General features: G+C 41.3%; 1 protein-coding gene across 1 annotated transcript in view; it reads right to left on the bottom strand.

Moving 5' to 3' along the window:
- Positions 1-13,148: 13,148 nt before the first annotated feature.
- LOC124802561 (galectin-6-like) overlaps positions 13,149-23,647 on the bottom strand; it is a 431,142-nt gene continuing 420,643 nt past the window's right edge. The window contains exons 5-7 of the mRNA XM_047263428.1: positions 14,495-14,704; positions 13,997-14,082; positions 13,149-13,879 (exon numbers count right to left, since the gene is read on the bottom strand). Coding sequence (XP_047119384.1) covers positions 13,555-13,879; positions 13,997-14,082; positions 14,495-14,704 — 621 coding nt within the window. The 3' untranslated portion in view covers positions 13,149-13,554. The remainder of the gene's footprint in view (positions 13,880-13,996; positions 14,083-14,494; positions 14,705-23,647) is intronic.

Raw genomic sequence — 23,647 nt, 5'->3', positions numbered from 1 at the left:
GAGAGAGAGAGAGACTCCCCACTCCCCACACTTGTGACTATATCTAGACTAAGCCCTTCCTTCTCCTGTCCAGGTTTTCCAGCTTCCCTACCACATTCCGACTTCTGGCAATCTATGCTCTTACTCTTATTACATTACCTTTTCATTGGTTATTCAGTCTCTTTCTCATGATTACCTCCCACTCCTGAGGATCCAAATGGGCGACTAACCTAAACTCTATCACCAATGGAGAGATGATTGTGGTGTCACCGCCAGACACCACACTTGCTAGGTGGTAGCCTTTTAAATCGGCCGCGGTCTGCTAGTATACGACGGACCCGCGTGTCGCCACTGTCAGTAATTGCAGACCGAGCGCCGCCAGACGGCAGGTCTAGAGAGACTTACTAGCACTCGCCCCAGTTGTACAGCCAACTTTGCAAGGAACGGTTCACTGACAAATACGCTTTCATTTGCCGAGATGATAGTTAGCCTAGCCTTCAGCAAGGCGCCATTTATCCTTTGCTATGTATCTAATGAAGCATGTACAGTAACAAGACCAAAGTTCACCAATTGTGGATTAAAGTTAAGTATTCCAGCAGCTACGTACTTTTCTTTATAGCATTCATTACGTATCCTGTTTCAGACCTCACGCCAGCCTGCGTGAGTTTAAGCGTGTGCCTTTCGGTTACCCGTCACTGTGGATTGGCTGCCTTGCCAGTCCACAACATATCTGGCGACTCGGATACAGACGGTCTCCTTTATATATAACTAATTTCCTTGTGTCTTGGCTTCGCCACAATCTCTAGATGTACTGTCCGAATTTTATCGCTTGCAGAATCAGCAGACGCAGGTGTTATTGGATGCCCTTGGACAGCTCGTCCAGGGTCAATGTGCAATGCAAAACGATGCGGCAGCCGCCGCTCCACCGCTACCGCAGCCACAACATGCAGTTTCACCACCTTTTCATCAATTCGATGCGGCGATGGAAAGCTGGACGGAGTGGTCACACCAATTTGGATTTCATCTCGCTGCCTACAGAGTTCAAGGTAACGAGCGGCAGCCTCATTTATTGGCGTGTGTAGGGGTGCAAATGTACCGTGTGATAGTGAAATTATTTCCCCGACGCGACATAGCAACTCTGTCCTACGAAGAAATTTTGTCTGCTTTAGATGCCTATTTCAAGGAATCAGTTAATGTAGTTGCAAAACGGTATACGTTCTTTCGTACAAAACGTACGGCCGGTCAAACTAATCGGGAGTGGGTTGCAACATTGCAAGGCCTTACAAGGGATTGTGCTTTTGAGTGTGAATGTGGACTCCCTTATTCAGATACTATGGTACATGATGCAATTGCACAGAACATTTCTGACGTTCGTATATGGGAGCAAATTTTGAAACTAGTCAATCCCTCCCTTCACCAAGTGATAGACATATTGGATAGGCAAGACACACTTGACTTTGCTCAGGAATCGTTTGAAACTTCACCAGCTGTGTGTCACATTAACCGGCCTGCCGGGTGAGCTGCACGGAACTGTAAACAGCCCTCGCGCATGTCCGCGCAGCCACGTGTCCCGCGCCAGTATGCAAATGCAGTACTAAAGTCATACCCGCGGTGTGCTACTAGACATTCGCGTGAGAATTGCCCGTCACACCAAGCTATTTGCTTTTTCTGTAATAAACAAGGACATGTTCAGAGTGTTTGCCAGAAAAAGCTCAGATCGGACACTCACAACGATTCCAGGCCCTTTGCTTCGCGCCGGAATCGAACCAAGAATACTCAGGCTCGTGAACCTTCGCCCATGGACATACATGTAGTTAATTCCACTCCGCCCAGTGCCACTCTCTCTAACAGTGACTGTGTTCGTCCCACAAAAAGTGTGCGTCGACATCGACGGAAATCACGTCAAGTCGCGAGTGATTCTGTGTCAGTGTGTGTTCACGTTGCACAAAACAGTCGCTCTTCTTGTCAGCAGGACAATAAACTTTTTGTCGACTTGGACATTAATGGCAACGTGATCCCATTCCAGCTCGATACCGGAGCTGCAGCTTCATTGATCAATAAAGACACGTACAAACAACTGGGCACACCTCCATTGCGTGCCGCAAATGTTAAGTTACATAGTTATTCCGGACAGCATATCCCTGTGTTAGGACAGTGCAGCCTTCTTGCAACATACAAGGGACAAACAAAACTTGTGTCATTTTACGTCCTTCGTTCTTCTTCTGCAGTGAACTTGTTTGGTTTAGATTTATTTCAGTTGTTTAACTTGTCTATAGTCAATCAGGTCCTATCAGTGAACCAGACTGTGCCTTCAGCCAGTGTTTCTCGTCTATGTGAAGAATTTGCAGACATTTTTGCACCGGGCCTTGGTTGCTGCGCTAAGAACTATGAAGCACATTTGGAACTGAAAGTAAACGCGCAACCGAAATTTTTCAGAGCGCGCAATGTTCCCCACGCATTGTGTGATGAGGTCGCAAGAACATTACTCGATTTAGAATCACAAGATGTAATTGAACGTGTGCAGGTTTCTCTCTGGGCCTCACCCTTAGTAATTTTGCCAAAACCTTCTGGAAAATTGAGACTTTGCGTGGACTTCAAGGCAACTGTGAATCCACAACTAGTGATTGCAACTTTTCCTTTACCCCGCCCGGAAGATCTTTTTGACTAACTGTGCCCGGGTAAATATTTTTCGAAGTTGGACCTAGAAGATGCGTACTTGCAACTACCGGTGGACGATGAATCCCCGTGCGTATTGGTGGTTAACACGCATCTTGGTTTGTATCGCTTCAAAAGACTGCCATTCGGGTGTGCATCCGCCGCTGCATTGTTCCAGCAATATTTACAAACTGTTTGTGCGTCGGTCCCTACTGCAGCAAACTATCTGGACGATATTGTGATCTCCGGAAAGACAGAAGGAGAACATTTAGCCAATCTCAGAACATTATTTCAGGTCTTGCGACAAAATGGTCTTCGCTTGCAGAAGGACAAATGTGTGTTTTTTGCTCGTAACTTACCATATTTGGGACATGTAATCAATGCCCAAGGCATACATCCGAGTCCAGAGCACCTTCGTGCCATACAAGACTTGCCTTTGCCGCAGAATTTGAAGCAGCTACAGTGTGTGCTGGGAAAAATCACCTATTATCATAACCATATCCCCCATGCCTCTTCCATTTCAGCTCCGCTTCATCGCTTACACTGTAAAGGTGTTCTGTTTGTCTGGTCGACGGATTGCGAACGCGCCTTTCACCAGTTGAAATCGGCGTTGCTTTCTAATACTTGCCTTACGCCATTCGATCCCCAGAAACCCCTGTTGATGGTAGATGCATCGGATTTCGGGATCGGTGCTGTGCTTGCGCACAAAGATGGTTTGCATGATCGCCCTATTGCCTTTGCATCCTAATTGCTCTCGTCTGCGCAAAGAAATTATTCACAGATTGAGAAAGAAGCTTTGGCTCTCGTATTTCGGGATCGGTGCTGTGCTTGCGCACAAAGATGGTTCGCATGATCGCCCTATTGCCTTTGCGTCCTAATTGCTCTCGTCTGCGCAAAGAAATTATTCACAGATCGAGAAAGAAGCTTTGGCTCCCGTATTTGGTGTTACAAAGTTTCACGATTTCTTGTACGGTCATCACTTTACCATCATCACAGACCACAAACCTTTGACGTCGCTTTTTCATCCGAACAAGCCTGTACCTCCACATACAGCACAGAAATTCATTCACTTGTCTATTTTCCTCTCGCAGTACCACTACGATATCTTGTATCGGTCCACTGCTAAGCACGGAAACGCCGATGCGTTGCCCCGTTTGCCTGTTGCTGAGGATAGAGCATTCGATTCTTCCGAACTTGCTTGCATGTTCATTGATGCGGAAACCGATGACGTGGTCGAATCGTTTCCGATTGATTTTCGTCGTGTAGCTACAGCCACGGCTGCTGACCCTGTCCTTGCTACCATTTTGCGTTTTGTTGCTACGCAATGACCCTCGTCAAAGTCACGGATCGAGGATCTGTTGGTTCGCCGATTTTTTGCTCACAAGGAGAGACTTTTTGTACAACGTGGTGTTTTGCTGTTGCGTTCTGATAATGATCAGTCCAGGGTCGTGGTCCCACGTTCGTTGCAGTCCTCTGTCTTACGGCTTCTCCACCAAGGACATTGGGTATCGTGAGAACGAAACAACTTGCTCGTCAGCACTGTACTTGGTTCGGAATCGATGCTGCGATTACGAATATGTGGTCTTCTTGCATGGCGTGTGCCAAACAACAATCCGCACCACCGCGGAAATTCTTTGCATGGCCGAAAGCCACTTCCCCTTGGCAACGCTTGCACATCAATTTTGCTGGTCCATTCTGGAATGCTCGATGGTTGGTTGTGGTCGAGTCTTTCAGTAATTTTCCTTTTGTTGTCCGGATGTCTTCCACGACGTCGTCTACCACCATCCAAGCATTATCCGCTATCTTTTGCATTGAAGGTCTTCCACAGACTATTGTTTCCGACAATGGCCCACAATTCATGTCCGCAGAATTTCAGTCATTCTGCAAGGCCAATGGTATTCAACATCTGACATCCGCGCCGTTTTCGCCTCAGTCAAATGATGCTGCTGAACGATTGGTCCAGACTTTCAAGTCATAGATGTTGAAGTTGAAAGAGTCGTATTCTCAGGACGACGCATTATTGCTCTTCTTGTCTTCGTATCACTCTCAGCCCCGAGATGGTCGCTCGCCGGCTGAGTTGCTCCATAGTCGTCCTCATCGAACCTTGATGTCTTTGCTGCATCCGCCGCATCAGGTTCCTGTGCAGCGGCAGCCACCTGCTTTTGCTCCAGGCGATGTTGTATACTATCGCAACTATCGAGGTTCATGGCGTTGGCTCGCAGGGCACATCTTCGCTGCCTCGGCCGCGCTATGTATCTGGTTTTGGGGGCCTCTGGTGAGGTGCGTCGGCATCTCAATCAGCTGCGCCTCTGTCGTCGCACGGGTTCTGCCGCTCCCCATCTGCTTTCAGCGACGGTGCCGTCCGGTCAGTGCCCTGGGGACCCATCTACTGGCTCGCCTCATCCCCAGGTGTTACCGACGATGCCTTCCATTTTGCCCCATGGCGTCGCACCGCCGTCGCAGCCGCCGCTGGCGCCGCCCGCAGTGGACACGCCGCTGCAACCGCCGGGCACCTCCCTGCGTCACGCACCGCCGATCGCTTCCCATGACCAGCTGTCCTCCGAAATCGAACTCTTGCCCGCTCCGGACCATCTGTCGTCTTCGCCAGTCGGGTGCTCCGAATCAATGGAGGTCGACCCTTTGGCCCCTCCTGACTATCTAAGGGCACATACACCGCATGTTGGCGTGCACCCTGGACTAGGTTTTCAGGCGTTTCCTAGCTCCCCTCGAACCGAATGGCCAGGTGCGGGTGGCACAGCCTCGCCTGTTGTTAGGCTCCCCACCTCGTCGCATACGTCAACATGGGGTCCTCCCCACGGCAGGCGGAAGCCTTATAACACAACCGTACGCCTATTTGCGGGGGAGGAATGTGGTGTCACCGCCAGACACCACACTTGCTAGGTGGTAGCCTTTTAAATCGGCCGCGGTCCGCTAGTATACGACGGACCCGAGTGTCGCCACTGTCAGTAATTGCAGACAGAGCGCCGCCACACGGCAGGTCTAGAGAGACTTACTAGCACTCGCCCCAGTTGTACAGCCAACTTTGCAAGGAACGGTTCACTGACAAATACGCTTTCATTTGCCGAGATGATAGTTAGCATAGCCTTCAGCTAAGTCAATTGCTACGACCTAGCAAGGCGCCATTTATCCTTTGCTATGTATCTAATGAAGCATGTACAGTAACAAGACCAATGTTCACCAATTGTGGATTAAAGTTAAGTATTCCAGCAGCTACGTACTTTTCTTTATAGCATTCATTACGTATCCTGTTTCAGACCTCACAAGAGCCCGCGTGAGTTTAAGCGCGTGCCTTTCGGTTACCCGTCACTGTGGATTGGCTGTCTTGCCAGTCCACAACATTGATCATGACACATTTTCAGTTACAGTACACATGTCCTGTGGATACACATTGTGTGTCTTTAGAGGAGTAGTTTCCATTGCTCTCTGCATCCTCATGCCATTAATCATTGCTGATTTTTCCGTATTTTAGGAGCAGTTTCCCACCTGCCTTGAAACTCTACCCACTTCTTCATCCTCTTGGGAAGATCTTTGGAAGAGCTAGTGTGACCCCTTATACCAGAAGGGTTTGACCATTCAAAATTCAAGCAGTGGCTGTGTTTAAACAGGACCCAGGATGTTTAGATTACTACTGAAAAATGCTACTCCTAGACCATGGGTTCATAGGGACACTCTGAAGCCCCGGTCATGGTAAGTTCGAAAATGTGATGGCGGCAAATGGTGTCATATGTCTTATGTAGATCAGGAAAGTACAATGAGATATTGACATTTAGAAAATGCTAGTTGGGTTGCTGTTTTCACCAAAATCAGATGACTGGTGGTTGATCATCCCACCTGAAAACTACACTGATACAAGAACCCAACATAATCGTTGGCCAAGTACTGTTTCAAGCAGTTTGACAGCACATCAGTGAGGCTTATCATTTGGTAGCCGTAAAAGGATGTTGGGGATATGTCCGATTTAAAAACTGGGATGATGGCATTAGTGCTCTGCTGTGAAATGAAAATTCCTTTTACCAAAATTTAACCAAAAGACTTGAGTAGATGGAGTCCGAGTTGGACTTGAGTTTTGGATCAATTGATTATGAATGGAATCATTAGCTGGGCACATATAAGATGAGTTAAGGGCCTGAAGCAGTTTTCACTCACTGAAAGGTTAATTATGCAACTCAGGGTCAGAGGAAGTAACTGACAGGATACGTCTTCTATTTCTCTTTTATGCAATCATAAGGTAACATATATGAAGAGGACACCAATGCTGTTGCAAAAGGGGTCATGAGGTGTTCAGCAAGAAATGATGCACCCATAAAAATACCACTATCAAGGAGGAGATCCAGAGCAGTTGTGACTTTTGGTCACACACTAAACTACAGAGTTTGGCCAAACAGTCCAGGGGTTATGAGATATACGTTCCCAAGGAGGGAACATAGTGCTCCAAGCATTCCTTCTTACTGTATTTAATTAGGTTGCAAGGTTCTGCAAAGAGCCACTTACAAGTGACAAAAATGATCAGTGAAGGACGTCATTTGAGACACTGCATGGTACCCTGGTGGATGGGATTCACAAGAAAGGGGTTACCATTTCCAGCCATGTAGGTGACGGCATCAGAAACATCTTAGTCAGTCTTGTCAATACAATCTGATGAAGAGAGGACAAAGGTGATGGCAGAGCTATACAACTGCCAGTTGGCCCTTTGGGGAGCCTAATTTCCAGGAAGTGACAGGATCACTGGAAAATCAAAGGAATCTCATCAGCATGTTCACAGAGGCTTTCTTGCTAAATTTAAAATTTAAGAGGCAGTATCTTCCTTTGTGAGTCTGAAGGTCCTCGTATTCAAAATAATTGTGTGCAGAGAAATCTTGCAGAGAAGGCAATCTTAAGAGTTCTACCAAATGAAAAATTCCTTGACCAGCCACAAACTTAAATGTACAACACCTTTTCACTAGTATTGACTAATTTGATACCATTTATCCTGCTACAGGTATCTTGAGATGATCTTCCCATCATCTACAGTTTTGCCTTCAACAGCTCTTCCTCTAAAGTAATTCTAGATGGATTGACACATTCATCTGAACTGCCCCTTCTCTCCTGGTAAGGACTTTCCACAAATTTCTCTTCTCAACCAGCTGTTATAAAAAGAACGAAGAAGAGAATTTAATATCCTGTCAATAACTTGGTCATCAGAGATGAAGCACAAGCTCAGATTACAAAAGAATGAAGAAGGAAATCAGCTGTGCCCTTTTCAAAGGAACCATTCCAGTATTTGCATTTGGAGGAATCATAGAAAATCTTAGCCCGGGTGGGCATATAGGGATCTGATCTCTCGCTCTCCCGGATGCGAGTGCACTGTGCTAATAATTTCGCCACCTTGCTTGGACATCCTTTATAGTACCACTTCATATTATCCTTTATTTGGCCATCCCAATTCAAGACATTTTACTACAACACTTCATTCCCTGGTTTTCTCATGATTTACATTTCACTTCAATCCAGATGCACAGAAACTTCACCATAAATCTGATTTTGATATTTGACAGAAAACTTTAAAGAGACAGTGCCGCAGAGCTTAATGATACTTTAATGACTTATTTTTGCAACTATTTCTGTGTAGTGAGAATAATCTTTATTGCACAATAAAGTTTATACTCATATACATTATATTCAATAAGCTAATTATTGTGGTTCTACAATGAAAATATTTCACTAATATTTTGTAACAGTATATTTCATTTCACGGAAGAAAATGTTCAGAATAGTTTACGTTCCTACCTCACAATCAGGTTGAATTAAATGTCTTGATGTGCCTTTTCAGTTTATGAGCAATGATGAAATGAAATGAAATGTCGTGTGGCTAGGGCCTCCCGTCGGGTAGACCGTTCGCCTGGTGCAGGTCTTTCGAGTTGACGCCACTTCGGCGACCTGCGCGTCGATGAGGATGAAATGATGACGAGTAGGACAACACAACACCCAGTCCCTGAGCGGAGAAAATCTCCGACCCAGCCGGGAATCGAACCCGGACCCTTAGGATTGACAGTCTGTCACGCTGACCACTCAGCTACCAGGGGCGGACATGAGCAATGATAAATACATTGAACAGAAACTGTTTTCCAGAGTTTTACAGAAATAATACTGTCAGGAAAGACGAGTGAGAGTGCAGGAGTTACTTGACAAAAAGTAGTTGTTGCTCTCATTCTGAAAACTGGTTAACAAGTGAGATATGGCATATACCTTCCATACTACAATCCAAAATTTCCTTGGATAGAGATGGAATCCCCCTCATGAACCATGGACCTTGCCGTTGGTGGGGAGGCTTGCGTGCCTCAGCGATACAGATAGCCGTACCGTAGGTGCAACCACAACGGAGGGGTATCTGTTGAGAGGCCAGACAAACGTGTGGTTCCTGAAGAGGGGCAGCAGCCTTTTCAGTAGTTGCAAGGGCAACAGTCTGGATGATTGACTGATCTGGCCTTGTAACAATAACCAAAACGGCCTTGCTGTGCTGGTACTGCGAACGGCTGAAAGCAAGGGGAAACTACAGCCGTAATTTTTCCCGAGGGCATGCAGCTTTACTGTATGATTACATGATGATGGCGTCCTCTTGGGTAAAATATTCCGGAGGTAAAATAGTCCCCCATTCGGATCTCCGGGCGGGGACTACTCAAGAGGATGTCGTTATCAGGAGAAAGAAAACTGGCGTTCTACGGATCGGAGCGTGGAATGTCAGATCCCTTAATCGGGCAGGTAGGTTAGAAAATTTAAAAAGGGAAATGGATAGGTTGAAGTTAGATATAGTGGGAGTTAGTGAAGTTCGTTGGCAGGAGGAACAAGACTTCTGGTCAGGTGACTACAGGGTTATAAACACAAAATCAAATAGGGGTAATGCAGGAGTAGGTTTAATAATGAATAGGAAAATAGGAATGCGGGTAAGCTACTACAAACAGCGTAGTGAACGCATTATTGTGGCCAAGATAGATACGAAGCCCACGCCTACTACAGTAGTACAAGTTTATATGCCAACTAGCTCTGCAGATGACGAAGAAATTGAAGAAATGTATGATGAAATAAAAGAAATTATTCAGATTGTGAAGGGAGACGAAAATTTAATAGTCATGGGTGACTGGAATTCGAGTGTAGGAAAAGGGAGAGAAGGAAACATAGTAGGTGAATATGGATTGGGGGACAGAAATGAAAGAGGAAGCCGCCTGGTCGAATTTTGCACAGAGCACAACATAATCATAACTAACACTTGGTTTAAGAATCATGAAAGAAGGTTGTATACATGGAAGAACCCTGGAGATACTAAAAGGTATCAGATAGATTATATAATGGTAAGACAGAGATTTAGGAACCAGGTTTTAAATTGTAAGACATTTCCAGGGGCAGATGTGGACTCTGACCACAATCTATTGGTTATGACCTGTAGATTAAAACTGAAGAAACTGCAAAAAGGTGGGAATTTAAGGAGATGGGACCTGGATAAACTAAAAGAACCAGAGGTTGTACAGAGATTCAGGGAGAGCATAAGGGAGCAATTGACAGGAATGGGGGAAATAAATACAGTAGAAGAAGAATGGGTAGCTTTGAGGGATGAAGTAGTGAAGGCAGCAGAGGATCAAGTAGGTAAAAAGACGAGGGCTAGTAGAAATCCTTGGGTAACAGAAGAAATATTGAATTTAATTGATGAAAGGAGAAAATATAAAAATGCAGTAAGTGAAACAGGCAAAAAGGAATACAAACGTCTCAAAAATGAGATCGACAGGAAGTGCAAAATGGCTAAGCAGGGATGGCTAGAGGACAAATGTAAGGATGTAGAGGCCTATCTCACTAGGGGTAAGATAGATACCGCCTACAGGAAAATTAAAGAGACCTTTGGAGATAAGAGAACGACTTGTATGAATATCAAGACCTCAGATGGAAACCCAGTTCTAAGCAAAGAAGGGAAAGCAGAAAGGTGGAAGGAGTATATAGAGGGTCTATACAAGGGCGATGTACTTGAGGACAATATTATGGAAATGGAAGAGGATGTAGATGAAGATGAAATGGGAGATATGATACTGCGTGAAGAGTTTGACAGAGCACTGAAAGACCTGAGTCGAAACAAGGCCCCCGGAATAGACAATATTCCATTGGAACTACTGACGGCCGTGGGAGAGCCAGTCCTGACAAAACTCTACCATCTGGTGAGCAAGATGTATGAAACAGGCGAAATACCCTCAGACTTCAAGAAGAATATAATAATTCCAATCCCAAAGAAAGCAGGTGTTGACAGATGTGAAAATTACCGAACTATCAGCTTAATAAGTCACAGCTGCAAAATACTAACACGAATTCTTTACAGACGAATGGAAAAACTAGTAGAAGCCAACCTCGGGGAAGATCAGTTTGGATTCCGTAGAAACACTGGAACACGTGAGGCAATACTGACCTTACGACTTATCTTAGAAGAAAGATTAAGGAAAGGCAAACCTACGTTCCTAGCATTTGTAGACTTAGAGAAAGCTTTTGACAATGTTGACTGGAATACTCTCTTTCACATTCTGAAGGTGGCAGGGGTAAAATACAGGGAGCGAAAGGCTATTTACAATTTGTACAGAAACCAGATAGCAGTTATAAGAGTCGAGGGGCATGAAAGGGAAGCAGTGGTTGGGAAGGGAGTAAGACAGGGTTGTAGCTTCTCCCCGATGTTGTTCAATCTGTATATTGAGCAAGCAGTAAAGGAAACAAAAGAAAAATTCGGAGTAGGTATTAAAATTCATGGAGAAGAAATAAAAACTTTGAGGTTCGCCGATGACATTGTAATTCTGTCAGAGACAGCAAAGGACTTGGAAGAGCAGTTGAATGGAATGGACAGTGTCTTGAAAGGAGGATATAAGATGAACATCAACAAAAGCAAAACAAGGATAATGGAATGTAGTCTTATTAAGTCAGGTGATGCTGAGGGAATTAGATTAGGAAATGAGGCACATAAAGTAGTAAAGGAGTTTTGCTATTTGGGGAGCAAAATAACTGATGATGGTCGAAGTAGAGAGGATATAAAATGTAGGCTGACAATGGCAAGGAAAGCATTTCTGAAGAAGAGGAATTTGTTAACATCCAGTATAGATTTAAATGTCAGGAAGTCATTTCTGAAAGTATTCGTATGGAGTGTAGCCATGTATGGAAGTGAAACATGGACGATAAATAGTTTGGACAAGAAGAGAATAGAAGCTTTTGAAATGTGGTGCTACAGAAGAATGCTGAAGATTAGATGGGTAGATCACATAACTAATGAGGAAGTATTGAATAGGATTGGGGAGAAGAGAAGTTTGTGGCACAACTTGACCAGAAGAAGGGATCGGTTGGTAGGACATGTTCTGAGGCATCAAGGGATCACCAATTTAGTATTGGAGGGCAGCGTGGAGGGTAAAAATCGTAGAGGGAGACCAAGAGATGAATACACTAAGCAGATTCAGAAGGATGTAGGTTGCAGTAGGTACTGGGAGATGAAAAAGCTTGCACAGGATAGAGTAGCATGGAGAGCTGCATCAAACCAGTCTCAGGACTGAAGACCACAACAACGACAACAACAGAGATGGAATGAGAAAGCTGACAGTCAGCACTGGGCTAGTCACTCTACTTCATTGCAGGGTTAGTAAGTCAGTTTTAGGGCTGTCAATTTGGCCATCAGATTTATTTTTTATCATTCCTGGAAGTAGCGCATGTCCTATTACACTCTGTGAATGCTATACGTTCATGGTGCCTGTGGGTAGTCAAGGTACACATTTTTATAATATGTTCTCCATGTTGTCCTGTCTTCTGCTACTCTCTTCATTTTCATATAGCCCTTTAATGTCATGATAATATTGTAGACAAAACTGTAGCAAACTGAATGCACAGATTTATTGATAAATTGGCCCTTTATTCTTTACAGACATATAATTTGCTTACCTCAGCTGATAATACTCATAATAACGATCTGAAACTGCATTGATGTGACAATTAATTGATGGAAATCAATGATCAGTTCCTTTCAAGCCAATAGTCTTACAAAAAGAACCCACATTTTTATGGTCCTCATTCTGGATGAAGACAACTATCAGCTAAGATTAAAGCTCAGCAAATGGTAATATTAAAGCACATTATATAGTCATAAAATGAACACTGCAATCTGACCAATAAAATAAGTGTCACAGGTGATAATGTGATTGACAAAGGCAAGGTCTACACACAATTAAATTCTTAACTGTTGATTACACAAATGAAAATCTTACAGTATTGGCTCCAACTAGATAATGAACAGTTTGATTCTGAGCCAATGTTTTCAGCATCATCATTAGTATATGACGAACTGCAAGTAAGTTCCATTCTGTCACCTCTGTGAGCAAAATTCTCATTTAATTGTATCTGGAAAACAACAAACAGCATTGTTCATCCCATAAATATTGAGAATTAACTGGACCCACTTTATGAATATTTCTGTATGTGTTGAATAATAAAAGTGCTTTCATGGCTGAAAATTTCCAGGTTACTCAAAATTTATTTACAAAATATTGTTCAACCATGTTACATGCTACACTGTAGCAATGGAACTATAAAGCAAGTCTACAAATCAGTGCATCAGTGGCAAAAATATATTAGCAAATTATTCCTAAGCAAGTCACAGAGATTGCTAATCAACTTTTAAAAAATAATTTCAAGAAATAATACTTTTGCTTAGCATGTTTTTATAAATACAAGTACAAATTTGATAAAGTTTACAAAATATGTCATTCATAGATTTTGGCCCCCACATTACCCTTGTTAACTGTCTATTGGAAGGAAACCACAAAAACTGCCTTTGAACTGACCACCACTTACTACATGTTACACCATGTAAATGACATAGATGGAACAGCTGACAGTCAAACATTCCAAGGAAGTCTCTCATTTCACAACAATATCTTTTAACACAATATCACCATGGATGTACAATGTGTCCACAATTTGCGGAGAACACCTGTATTTGAAACTGTCCATCAATGACCCGTCCACATACACAGAATACTGGTCTTCAGTGCACACAATTTTTAAGCAGAATGGTCGACCAGGTCGGAAATGCGAGCAGTGCGCCTTCTCCTCAGTACCCCATTTGCCTTTCACCCAAGCATTTCGTACCATTGTGTAACCTGCACGGAAACGAGGGTTGATGTGAAGTGGAATAATTGGATGTGGACACACGTATGATCCACTTTGAAGGTTTACATAGAACCTGGAAAGGGAAAAAAAGAGAAATGTACTGAACTGCTCACAAGAAAATGGTTTAAAAATATTCTGGAAGTGAAAAAAAATATGAACATTAATTTTTGTAAAAAGATAAGCTACATACGAGTGAGGCAATATTTTTACTCTTCCAGTAATCTCAAGCTCATGGCCAATACCAAATTCTTCTAAACTTCCAGTAAAAGGCGTATCCTGCGAAGAAAGAGACATATTTTGAAAAGACTGCTCAAAGGATATTACTTACAATGATTTGTAAGACACATCTGAATTCATTTCACATGTTCAGATGATTATTTATACATAACCTCAATAACTTCATTTAATAAAATTTATGACTACTAAATAAATCTTAACTAGCAAATGTCATTTATAAAAGCCGTTCATATTAATTTATATTTATTATGAATGGTTGATCTGTTTAACATCTTACAAATATTTCCAATGCATGATTTTCTTTTTTATGAATTTTGGAGTGATTTTAGAGTGATTATAGGGGTGAATCAATTTACATATTTGGGCCTTAACATTGGGAATAGCACACTAATTTTTTCTCTTTGATGTTAATCTTTTCCTATTTACTCTATTAAATTTTTTATCGTCTTACCAGTGGATCTTCATGCTCATCTCGCAGGGACTTATTCATTGGAATTTTTACAGTTGGATTTTTGTAGCCTGGATACTGTTCAGGATAGATCTCAACCCTTCGATATTCCAGTAAGTCAACTTCAACATCACCACTTATATGGACAACCTGAACTTTCTGCAATGGTATACGATGTGTATATGTACAGTAGTGCCTTCCATTAATGGCTATCTGTAATAGAAGAAGATACCTTCTAGCATTACCTTCAGTTTAAAAGTACACAAATTTCATATTATAAACATTTAATCATATGCAATGTACTTCCAACTGCAAAAAATTTAACCCTACAGTATGTAATCAGACAAGGGCACTCAGATGGCTCCCAGTCACTATTAATTACCCTAGTAAACGTGAGACAAATCTATAATTTTTCTCTTTGTAAAAATCGCACTAATTTTTATGAAAACTATAACAACAAGAAGGATGAATCCGAGTGAAATTAACCTGATATGTTAATATAGAGTACTAAGGTACAGCATGGCATGAATCTTCCACCAGCTCCAATCACAGTCTCTAAATGTCATGGTACAGAATAGAAGTGAGCCTGCATACATTTCTTGGGATTTCACTCCGTATGTTTTGTATGAGGTGTATTCAAAAAATATCAGGAATTTTGTAATTTCGAGGGTTGTATTAGTCAGATTTGCACAATTTTTTGTTCTTGTTTTCATAAACATGTCAAACATACCTGTACACTTATAGCTGTATTGGATGTCTAGTATGCAATCAGCTATTAATAAGGATACATAAGTTTCCTAACAAGTGGTGATGAATGGTTTATGGTAAAAATGGATATATTAAATTTTGCTATAAAAATGGAATAAAAGTAACAAAATCTTAGAAATGTTGAATTTTGTTTTTGGTGAGTCTGCAGTGAGTAAAACAAGGCTTTACAGGTAGGATACCCAATTCCAAGATGGCTATGAAGAGGGTGAAGACGACATTCTTGACACCTCTGCACATCAACAACTGATGACAATGTGGGAAAAGTGAAAGTAATGAGTATTAACAATCACCTAAGCACAATCAGTGAAGTTACTGATGATGCTGCCACATCAACTGGCTCATGCCATGAAATGTTTGGGAAATGAGACCTGTACACCAAAATCTGTGCCAAAGGTGTTGAATTTCAAGCAAAAACAGCTGCAAATGGGAATTGCTCACAAGTTGCTAAATGAAGTCAACAACAGTGCAAAACTACTGAAACTTTTCATAACAGGTGACAAAAACATGGGTGTACAGGTATGATGTCGAAATGAAGGCTCAATCATCCCAGTGGAAGATCGAAAAAAGATCAGCAACTGCAAATGAATATGAAGGTTCTGCTAACTGGTTTCTTTGATTTTAATGGCATTGTATGTTGCGAGTTCTTGCCAAAAGATCAAACAATCGGTAAGGAATACTATCTAGAAGTTCAATGCTGCTTGCGTTGAAAACAATCTGAGATAAAGGCCTGGTTCTGTGGTGAAACAACTTACGACCTTTGCACCACGACAATGTGCTTACCCATACTCCACTGTTTCTGAAGTTTTGACGATAAGTAACATTATAATGGTGCCCAAACCTCTATATTTCCCAGATGTACTTCTTTGTGGCTTTTTCTGTTTTCAAAAATAAACAGAATCTTAAAGGACCATTGTTTTACAGGCTTAAATACGATTAAAAACACATTGCTGAATGGGCTAAGTGCTATCCCAAAGACTGAGTACCATAATTGTTTCGGGGATTAGAAGGCATGCTGGCGTAAGTGTATAATTTTTAATGGGGATTACTCTGAACGAGAACAATGTAGATGAATAAATAAAATTATTTTCAAAAAATGAAAATTCCTGATACTTTTTGAACACACCTCATACGCATGTTCACAAAGCATTAACACTGCCTGCAAGAGCACCCTTACAAACAAGTTGCCAGCTGACCATAGCCCAGACAAGGCTGATGTGTGATGTGTCAGATGAAGAAGCAGACCACAGGAAGACTGTCATTCTTCCACAAAGGCTTGTACATTGGGCACTGCTTTCCATATATGTCTGCATTCTGTACTGTTGAAACTTAGCAGGTGGAGTTGCCTGACACCTCTTAATAAGAGGGATGGGACTTAAATAGTGGGAACTGTTTATTCACAAACTATACAAAAGAGTTACATGTTTGCACCTGTTACTGTCCTTCTAAGTAGTCACCAGCAATGTGTAGAACACGTTGCCAGCGATGTGGAACGCGTAGTATACCGTTAGCAGAGCCTGTTCTGTTGATGGTGAGAATGGAGCGGTCCACTGCCTGTCGAATCTCTGGAACAGTTCTGAAGCGAATGCCACCTTCAGTGCACAGTATTACTGTTCATTTTTGGAGCATCATCTGTGACCAGCTTTGCGAAAGAAGCAGCAGCACTTTCTGCGCAAACCTCCCATAATTTTGCACGACAATGCGTGGGCACATAGTGCTGTGGCTGCTCTGTTCAGTTGATGGGACTCTGAAGTACTGTACCATCCACCCTACTCCCCAGACTTAAGGACTTGTGACTTTGATTTGATTCCAAAGATGAAGGAACCACTTCGTTGCACTTACTTCAGAACTGTTCCAGAGATTCGACAGGCAGTAGACTGCTCCATATGCACCATCAACAGAACATGCTCTACTAACTGTATACTACGCCTTCCACATCTCTAGCAACAGGTTCTACACAATGATGGTGACTGCTTTGAAGGACAGTAACAGGTGCTAACATGTAACTCTTTTGTATCAGTTGTGAATCATCAGTTGCCACTATTTAAGCTCCAACTCTCGTACGTGGAAGTTACAATTCCATGTTGCTCCATTCTGATACTTGTCTGCAACACAACTCAACAGTTCAGGCTGACAGATTTAGCTATCAATGAAGTGTCCAACATATCTGTAGCCCTCACTGTAAGACATGTTTATATAAGTTGTTGTTGTTGTTGTTGTTGTTGTTGTTGTTGTTGTCCTTATCTTCTGTCCAAAGACGGGTTTGCTGCAACTGTGCATGCTGCTCTATCACATTCAAGTGTCTTCATCTCCAAGTAACTGCTGCAACCAAAATTCTTTTGAATCTGTTTACTGTCACACACACACACACACACACACACACACACACACACACACACCTCTCTCTCTCTCACTCTCTCTCTCTCTCTCTCTCTCTCTCTCTCTCTCTCTCTCCCGTCCCTAAACTGGTGATCCCCCGATGTATCAGAATGTGTCCTGTCAACTGATCCCTCCTTCTAGTCAGGTTGTGCCAAAAATTTCTTTTCTCCCTAATTCTATTCACTACCTCCTCATTAGTTACATGATGTATCCACCTAATTTTCAGCATTTTTCTTTAGCACCACATTGAAAAGCCTATATTCTCTTCTTGTCTAAACTGCTTATTGTCCATGTTTCACTTCCATACATTGCTAAACTTCATATTTATTTGCATTTGTATAAATAGTTTCAGAAAAGACTTCTTAATACATAAGTTGATGTTAACAAATTTCTCTTATTCAGAAACGATTTTCTTGCCATTGCCAGTCTGCATTTTATATCCTCTCTACTTCGGCTATTATCAGTTATTTTGCTGCCCAAGTAGCAAAAGTATCTCATTTCCCAATCTCGTACCTTCAGCATCACCCAATTTAATTTGAGTACATTCCATTACCCTTGGTTTGCTTTTATTGATATTCATCGTATCTCCTCCTTTCGAGACACTGTTCATTCCATTCAACTGCTTTTACAAGTCCTTAGCTGTCTCCAATAAAACTACAATGTCATCAGCAAACCTCACAGTTTTTATATCTTCTCCTTGGACTTAAATTCATACTCAAAATTTTTCTTTTGTTTTCTTTGCTGCTTGTTCAGTATACAGATTGAATACATCAGGGTAGCTACATCCCTGCCTTGCTCCATTCTCAACCACTGGTTCCCTTGTCTGGTTTCTGTACACGTTATAAATAGCCTTACAGTCCCTGTATTTCATCCCTGCTACACTCAGAATTTCAAAGAGAGCGTTCCAGTCAGCACTGTCACAAGCTTTCTCAGAGTCTGCAAATGCTATAAATGTAGGTTTGCCTTTCTTCTAAAAGAAGTCATAGGGTCAGTATTGTCTTGTGTGTTCCTACATTTCTCTGGAATCTAAACGGATTTTCCCTGAGGTTGGCGTCTACCAGTTCTTACATTCTTCTGTTAAAGAGTTCATGTTAACATTTTTCAAACATAGCTAACTAAACTGATAGTAAACTGATAGTTCGGTAATATTCACACCTGTCAGCACCTGCTTTCTTTGGAACTGCACCTACTGTATTCTTCTTCATGTCTGAGGCTATTTCAATTGTCATATTTTGCACATCACATGGAAGAGTTTTGCAATGGCTGGCTATTCAAAGACTATCAGTAGTTCGGAATGTTGTCTACTCCCAGAGCCTTGTTTTGACTTAATTACATATAAAAATTCAAAATTCTGTGACTCTAGGCTCACATTTTGGACAGTTCCCTCTGTTGTTGTCATGCAGAATTAACTACCCGTAGAGCGCTTGTGCATATTTGCACATCCTCAGTCAGTCTGGCTTCATGTGGTAAAATATTCAAATATGTTTAAAGTACAATATCAAAGTCTTTATGATCATATTGTCAATACATTTATTCTTACAGTTAAAAGTTTTCACATTAGTATTACCAATTTTGCTTTTCAGCCAGCAAGCATCACCACAATTCAACCGACGTTGTGAAAATTTAACAAAACTATGCAGCACAGGCAATAGTGTATCGAAATGTGATTGAAGATTGAAATGAGGACATTTCTATTTCAAATACACTATTCAAACTCATTAACAGTAAATTCCCTGGAGAAATTTCTCTCACTGTAAATGATACATTAGATGACAACGACGACGACGACGGTACCTCTGAAGATGAATGTCTTTATGGGGCCACAGCAGTAAACAGTGGGAATGGAGGGCTTTATTATACAAGGGAGCACAAACCATCATGAATAGACAGAGCTTAATGAAATGAATTAACAGAAACCATTGTAGAAAGTTATAGGGAAGTTTACACTCATGAAGAAATGTCTAAAAAGAAGCACAACAGAAAATACATATCGGTGACACTCTTGTTTAACTGTACAATGTATGTAGTTAACAATGCAGTCAGATTTTGTGAAAACCTTCCAATATCATATCAATATTCTTTAATAAAAAAATGAAATGTTTGAAAATTTTAAAGAGTATTTGTCTGATTGTCCAAGATTACAATTTACGAAACTGGGCTATCTTTTCTGTCAAAAAACAAATGCAAATGCCTTGAATCAAAAGCTTTTGTAGATGTATGCTATCTGCAGGACTTTTAGGTACAAAGCTGAAAATTTGTTTTCAAGAACAAAAAGGTAAATTTGGACCAAGGATGACACACCTAATAATGTGGAAAACTGCTTTTAACATAGTAGTTGATACAAGCACCTCTAGTGAACTTACATGGAACCATGTTATCAGTTAGTTAAACACATTTTCATTCCACATTTAAAAGGCAACGCCTAACTATTGCTGGAGTCTTGGACTGAGCAAACAGTTGGAGCTGTGTTTTAAGAACCTGAAATTCAGAAATCCTTAACAGAAAACACATACATACAGAAATAATTCCCCCACAACCCAATAAATACATACAGCTGTTAAAACTCTACTTTCTCAGGCAATATAAACTTCTTGTTCACAGACTTTAAGACTGCTTCAGAAATACTTTTATTCTGGAGGCATCTCAAGACACATCACATGACTGAGTATTAATAATGAAACTTCATTCAGATGTTTATCATCAAATGTCTATATGACAAGGGAAAGAAACTGCCCTGAATTTCAAAAGTGTACTACAATCAATGTTATGATTAGGAAAATGTGGTATCAAACATTATCGCAACAGTGCTGTTTTAATTGTTTGTATTGCTCTCAAAAATGCTGCCCCAAACATTTTGTAATAAGATTTGATTATTACACATGAATGCAATCTTATGATACACCAAAATACACCACTACAGAAATGCCATTTTACAGTAGGACACAGTATATCACAGAACTTATTTTCGTTAGGGAATAATACTGCTGTTTGCCTGAAAAATGAACATATGGCTCATGAATGTATGACCTTATTGCTCAAAAACTAGACATTTCCTTAACATGTACCATAGTATTGTACCATAGGAAATATGACTGTGTATTAAAGCAAAATAAACCACTTTAAGTACTGGCACATCTAGGCAAAGACGCAGCTTCCTTAGAGCAAATATTCCTTTGCTAATGCTGCTTCCCACTTTTTCTATATGGCTACCCCAGGATTAATTTGAATCAATTGAGATTCCAAGGAAATTAACAGCATTTGAGCTCTGCTCAAGTTCAGTGTTGTTATTCCACGATACATACAGGTCTTGTATTCTCCCCCCCCCCCCCCCCCTCCCCCCCCTCCCCTCGGTTGACACAAAGGGAATTAGCTTTACACCAATTTTCAACTTTGACAGTGCACTGGTCTGCTTCATATTTCACCCTCTGTGCTGTTTCTGCAGTTATACAGACTGCAAGATCATCTGCAAATAAGTAAGTCCTAGTTGACGGCCCAACTATGTTACATGGTAAGTCATTTATATAAATAATAAATAGAATTGGGCCAAGTACAGAACCTTGTGGAACACCCATGCCCACAGGTAAGTAATCTGATTCTGCACCATTAGAAACCACCTTCTGCACTCTATTACTTAGATAAGATTTTTATCAATTCCAGAGCACTTCCTGTAAAGCCATAGAATTGCAGTTTGCTCAATAAGATTTCATGAGACACAGTGTCGAAAGCTCAGAATGAGCATGATACACAAGTTTCACCCAAATACAACTAATACAGTTGAAACAATAACCATTATAGTGACAACTGGAATTAGAAGAATTTGTGCCTTCTGGAAAATGGAGAGATGGAAAGAGAGAGAGAGAGAGAGAGAGAGAGAGAGAGAGAGAGAGAGAGAGAGAGTGTGTGTGCATGTGCGTGTGCGGACAGCACTGCACTGCAGCACTGAACCACTGTCAAATCCAATTGCACTGCAGTACTCCCAGCATTGAGCCAAATTTGTGCTCGAAGCTGTACTGTGTGTTTTGTACATCGGCAAGATGGTAGACTTTCTGTGTTGCAAATGAAATGTGCAGTTCAGTAGCCACTAGTTGCAATGCTCTAATTTTAGTGCTGTATTACTGTTAAAGTAGAATGCCTCATATGAACCAATATTTCACTGTATGGTGATTCCATTCCCCAGACACTAGTTTGCGATACCCCTTCAACTGACTCATATTCTGATATCACATTGTTTTGAACCACCAAGGAATAGTGACACTAGCTTTCTCATGTCTACTATGTTTTTGCTCTTCACTCTCTGGTCTTTGTGAATAACATGTCTATCTGGTCACAAAAGAGAGGACTCTACTGAGCTTATATATGTAGTTCATTGCTGGTACACAGTTACATGTGTTGTCCAAGTTTGGATTTATCAAGAGGCTCTTTCTGGGTATTGTAATGTTCACAAACATATGTGTACAAAGGAAACTAATTGTTTTCCATGAAATAAAACTAAATTGTATTAAACAAAATAGTTATCTTACATTACATTAACACCCAAATCTGGTCTAACAGAGAAGAATAATTAACAGGTGATAAGCAGAGACCATGTGGTGATGAAATTTCTCAGTGGATTGTAAAGTAAGACTTTCTATTCTGGGTAGGTTTAGGGATGGGTTGTTGGTGAATGACAGTCATTTAAACCCTGACGATAGGAAAATCTGTATATTGTTTGCTCTTACTCAGCTTTATTATGTGGTAAATTCAGTGAGTCATAATAAATTTTAAGTACATTAAGGAACGATATGCAAAGGAAGCATACATACATACATACATTGATTAGAAAAATACTGTAACCATTCATTTAACAAAACCTGGGGCACCTCGGGTAACATGGGGAAAAGCTATTTACATGGGAAGTGGATTAAAGTCTCAGGCTATAACCTAAATGATTACTGCTTTGACCATTTATTTGAGTACTATACTTAATAATATGCACGGCAACATACAAGATGGCTGTTGTGTATAGCCCTCCTAAAAACAGCAAATGTTTTAAGCTTCATTGTGCAATTAGTGAGGATAAAAAGTTATTCTATGCAGAGATTTCAATATAGATTTCATCTCTGATGCTTCTGATTGAGGGCATCTATAGTCACTGATGGCAAGCTTTGGTCACATTCTCAACATGACTGAATAGGACACAGAAATAAATTATCAGTTTCTGCTGCACTAAGTAAAATTGTCTTTAATGAAACAGGTGTTACCTCCATAATAAAATATTTATCTGACCTTGAGGGCCAAATGGCAGCAGTAAAGCACCCCCTTGGCTCAGTTTCTATTAATAAAGAAAAAGTAAAATCTCACAGACGTATGAATGTTGACCCAGTTACACTACTCAGGAAGAATTTACAGAATGAAAAAAGAGAAAAGTTTACTGAATAGTAACAGTAGATCAACAATTTAATTGAAACTGAGAAATGTACAGCAATCCGCTGCAAACAATCTACACTACTGGCCATTAAAATTGCTACACCAAGAAGAAATGCAGATGATAAACGGGTATTCATTGGGCAAATATATTATACTAGAACTGACATATGTGATTACATTTTCACACAATTTGGGTGCATAGATCCTGACAAATCAGTACCCAGAACAACCACCTCTGGCCTGGGAATTGAGTCAAAAAGAGCTTGGATGGCGCGTACAGGTACAGCTGCCCATGCTACTTCAACACGATACCACAGTTCATCAACAGTAGTGACTGGCGTTTTGTGACGAGCCAGTTGCTCAGCCACCATTGACCAGATGTTTTCAATTGATGAGAGATCTGGAGAATGTGCTGGCCAGGGCAGCATTTGAACATTTTCTGTATCCAGAAAGGCCCGTACAGGACCTGTAACATGCGGTCGTGCACTATCCTGCTGATATGTAGGGTTTCGCAGGGATTGAATGAAGGGTATAGCCACGGGTCGTAACACATCTGAAGTTTAATGTCCACTGTTCAAAGTGCCGTCAATGCGAACAAGAGGTGAC

Source organism: Schistocerca piceifrons, chromosome 6 (genome assembly GCF_021461385.2).
Source record: "Schistocerca piceifrons isolate TAMUIC-IGC-003096 chromosome 6, iqSchPice1.1, whole genome shotgun sequence".
NCBI classification, from domain to species: Eukaryota; Metazoa; Arthropoda; class Insecta; order Orthoptera; family Acrididae; genus Schistocerca; species Schistocerca piceifrons.
The sequence above is the reverse complement of the archived record's forward strand: the minus strand, read 5'-3'. Positions and strand labels throughout refer to the sequence as shown.